Genomic DNA, 4,180 nt, shown 5'->3' on the forward strand with positions numbered 1-4,180 from the left:
TGAAGTAGCCACACAAATCATCACCTTATGGATAAGCAGCCCTCTTCCTAGTCATGTCAGGAAGGATCTTCAAGATCTGGAGAGAGAGAGAGAGAGAGGGCTCAGCCAAAACCCACTCATCTCACCCCATAGCAGCAGAAGAGCAGCAGCTTCCACGACGAACCAGAGTGGTCTTGACAACCTCTAAGATCTGGAAGGTGTAGCTGCCTCAATTCATATTTGAGTTAAATCTCCAACGGAGTTACCTCTCGTCTGATATATCATCAGCTTCAAATATAAACTTAACCCCCCAAAACATCGACAACAGCTCATGTACCACACGAATCTCCCAACACCCTTGAAGACATAAACACGAGCCTGGAGAGAGGTAGGGACCTTCTCCATCTGATTGACGAAATCGGTTCCTTCAGTTTCAATCAAAAAAATCCCTAGAAGGTGAGTCTCACGGAACTATCCGCATGACTTTTCCAAGGACTTATTGATCAAAATAAATGGCTACAGTTACCCCTCCAATGGCGGAGAAGGGTGTGATTGATGTTGGTGTGGCTGCCTTGTCACTGCCCTGTCTCGACATCAACAAGAGCAGCTTCAAATATCGACCGGATTTTTTTAATCTCACCGAACACCATAACTATCGATAACATAAACGTCAGTCTAATAAGATATACGGAACTTCTTAATCTGATTGACGAAACCAGTTCTTTCTGCCTCAGGTAAGAAGTATCCCGACTCTTGAGTCATTCCTGTTACCACGGAACTATCCGAATGGCATTACGATTGACTTCTTGTTCGAAAGAATTCTAACATCGAGTGTGAAGGTGGCTTCGATTACCCCTCAACGAAGGGGAAGACTGTGAGTTGCCGGGATAATGACTGCGATGTGGCTACCTGGGCACTCCAAATATAAATTTAAATCCCCAATCTCCAATCTCCCAAACCCAGTACTCTCGATGACATAGATACGAGCCTGGTGGGATGTAGGGACCTTCTCGATGTGATTGAGAAAATGTACTCCTTCCCTTGAGTCTCTCGGAAGTATCGCAAGAATTCCTATATCGCGTGTGAATGTTGCTTTAGCCAGAGCACAACCAGGAAAATGATGCCAAAGATTTCTGCTAAATTTAGACTTTCGAGGGGTCCCTGAAACTTGAAAAGTTCTTGATATCATCGTCAAAATTGACTTTGTCGTGCTGAGAGTGTAATAGTGTGTACTAGCCTTTATGTGTCTCCCCCTTTAATCAGCTGTTCGACCATATCAATTTTTCGATTTACAAACCCCTAACATTAGCCGTCTTTGTTTTGTTTCTCAACAATCAGCTGTTCAATTGTTCCAAAACACAATCAATCCTGCATAGAACCAAACAAAACCAATCAAATGGCTGAAGAAATCGATGATAACGGTTTTTATCGTGAAGATTTTAGTGCCGAATCTGATTGGGAGGTATTCAATGCCCAGCTGTGTGATTTATTTCAACGATGGGAGCTTTCCAGCTCGAGTGACTGGGGCGGTGCATTTGATGTGAACAGTGCCCAATGGGCAATTGAGGAGGAACAATTGGAGGTAGTAGGTAAACAAATGACCGTAAAATACTACAAGGCATTGCTAAAACCGAATGCCAAAGACGCTAATTTGCCGGCGGATAATGAGAGACCACCATTCCATGAAGATCTAATGCGAGTGGAGAGTACATTGGCTCAACCGACTTTTCTGGATGAGAAAGCCAATGAGGTGCATTATTTGGCCCGCATGTATGGCCTGCGGCGATTTGTGGTCATGCATCCGACACAATTGCAGAATCATTATCTAACAAAAACCTCCCGGTTTAGTTTCTTCCTGAGTTCCATATCGGTTGTGGCTGCCGAAGTGTGTTCTGCAGTTCCCATTTTCCTGCATATACACGACCCAAAATGGAATTTCTTTTTGGGTGTGGGTATGTCATCGTATATGCGCACAAATTTCCATTCCGTGGCCTTGGAACAGGCACCCTCCGAATATTTATATCTATCGGGTCTGGTGAAAATGTTCAAAGAAAAGTTGCCCAGAAATCATGATAAATCTGCTGTGGTCTCGGTGCGTAACACCTATGCCATGGATACGGTGAAGTTACGTGTACCCATGTACGTTCCCTTTGGCATGACCCCGCAGGTGGATGAGGAACGTTCGGTCATAGATGTTTCGTATTTCACAGCATTGCCACATGGCTATTTTCCCGGTTCGAATACCACAATGTTTGCCACATTTACATGGCCTGAATTGATGGATAATATGTTTATAGACTCACCGCTGCAAACACAATTTATACCATCGAAGGCTCCATGTGGCACCCTATATCAAACGGTACATGCCAATTCGTATTTAACTGCCTGTCTAAAGGATTACTACAATTTAATAACTGCAAAAAATACGCTGGAGTCATATGTGGGACGTAATTTCTCCGGTGCCACAGCAATGGCTGAGGAACGCAATCCCTTGGATCAATTGGGTAAAATCGGGGCAACACATCATCGACAACAGTATGTTGAGAGCACCACTACATCTGGAGGGCAAAATAAATTACCCGGACCCATGAAGGAATATGAATTGAATCCAATGTTGTATTATTTATTTCCGAATATAAGACCGGATATGGCATTGTTCCCCTATGAGAGATTGAGTAAAGATAAGGTAAGGGTTTTGCTTTTTGAAAAATGTTTTCTGTTTTTATGTTAAACCGGTCTTTATTTTTTTAGATCGATCCCCATCGCATTAAATCGGCCGAGTCTGATTCTTTGGTATATCGCCTCAGTTGCCTCTTGGCCACTGTCCACGCCCATTTTGGTGGAAAAAGTGGTCTCGCCCAATTGTATGCTGCATTTACACGAGAATTGCGTCAACTTTGGGAATCATGTACTCTTATACCGGGGTAAGTTTTTGCACCTATATATATATATATATATATATATATATTTTTTTTATAATATTTAAATTATATGGAAAATCAGAATAGTTCTCAAAAATTAGTTCTAAAATAATCCTGAATAGGTGTCGGATATTTAAGATTTAACTCTAGTTTAAGACCCGCTGATTGAACAATTTGACATTTTTATCGTAAGTAGTTCTAGGGGGCCTGATAACAAACATACAATTTTTTCTTGCGGAAACCCAAAATTCCTATGATACGGGCCTCCAAAGTTCAGTTGAATCCTTTTATTTGTATGGGTATTAATTTGAAGCAGTTGTATTGGTAATAATTTTTCGAAGAAGTCCACACAACTCGATTTAAAAAGGAGATAATGTCACGTAGCCGTTGCTGGCATTTGTCCATAGGAAAAGATTTTAAATAAGGCTACAACAACAGCAAGAGAATTCCTCGATACTTCACCCTTGATGGGTGTTTTAAGTTCCCTTCATTCATCGTAGACCACCGAATTCTCAACCGAATTTGCTGTAATTTGGTATTTTGGGTTCACATTTGGGTAGCAAATCTTTGCACCAAAAATTATTAATATTGGTTCACTTCTTAACATAGCCCCCATATAAATATACCCCCAAATATTCAGTATTTTGGACAATTTGAGCTCATTTATCAATCCATTTGGCTGTAACTAAGTATTTTGGGTTCGCATTAGGTAACAAATATTTTTTAGCAAAAATCACAAATATTGGTTTACTTTTAGGGATAGCCCCAATAAAACCGTACCTTCCGAATTTCGGTATTTTGGGGAGCTTGAGTATATTTTTCAACCGAATTGGCTTTAATTTGGTATTTTGGATTTTCATTGGGTAGTAAATCTTCCCACCAAAAATTATCAACATTGGTACACTTTTAAGGATAGCCCCATATAAGGGTACATCCCAACTTTCGGGCTTTTGAGATTTTGTGTAGGTTTTTTTTAAACCGATTTGTCTCTAATTTAGTATTTTAGGTTCTTGTTGGTTAGCAAATATTCCTATCAAAAATTATTAATTTTGATCCACTTTTTAAGATGGCCCTCATGTAACGGTAACTTCCGAACTTCAGTAATTCGGGTAGTTTGGGCACGTATGTTCACCAATTTGGCTGTAATTTTATATTGAGGTTTTTTAAATCTTGCCATCAAAAATTATCAATATTGGTCCACTTCCTAATATATCTTCTCTATATATGGGTTCTCCAAATTTCGGTATTTGTAGGAGTTTTGGCACATTTTTCTAAATAAA

General features: G+C 40.1%; 1 protein-coding gene across 1 annotated transcript; it reads left to right on the top strand.

Moving 5' to 3' along the window:
- The first annotated feature begins 1,367 nt into the window (after positions 1 to 1,367).
- LOC133328883 (rab3 GTPase-activating protein catalytic subunit-like) lies at positions 1,368 to 2,907 on the top strand. Its single transcript, XM_061537393.1, has 2 exons — positions 1,368 to 2,665; positions 2,731 to 2,907. The coding sequence occupies exons 1-2, from the start codon at positions 1,376 to 1,378 to the stop codon at positions 2,905 to 2,907; spliced, it is 1,467 nt and encodes a 488-aa protein (XP_061393377.1). The 5' UTR covers positions 1,368 to 1,375.
- The last annotated feature ends 1,273 nt before the right edge of the window (positions 2,908 to 4,180 follow it).

The sequence above is a fragment of the Musca vetustissima genome, unplaced genomic scaffold (genome assembly GCF_032173495.1).
Source record: "Musca vetustissima isolate MV318-11 ecotype Yass unplaced genomic scaffold, APGP_CSIRO_Mvet_v1 utg113231, whole genome shotgun sequence".
In the NCBI taxonomy this organism is placed as follows: Eukaryota; Metazoa; Arthropoda; class Insecta; order Diptera; family Muscidae; genus Musca; species Musca vetustissima.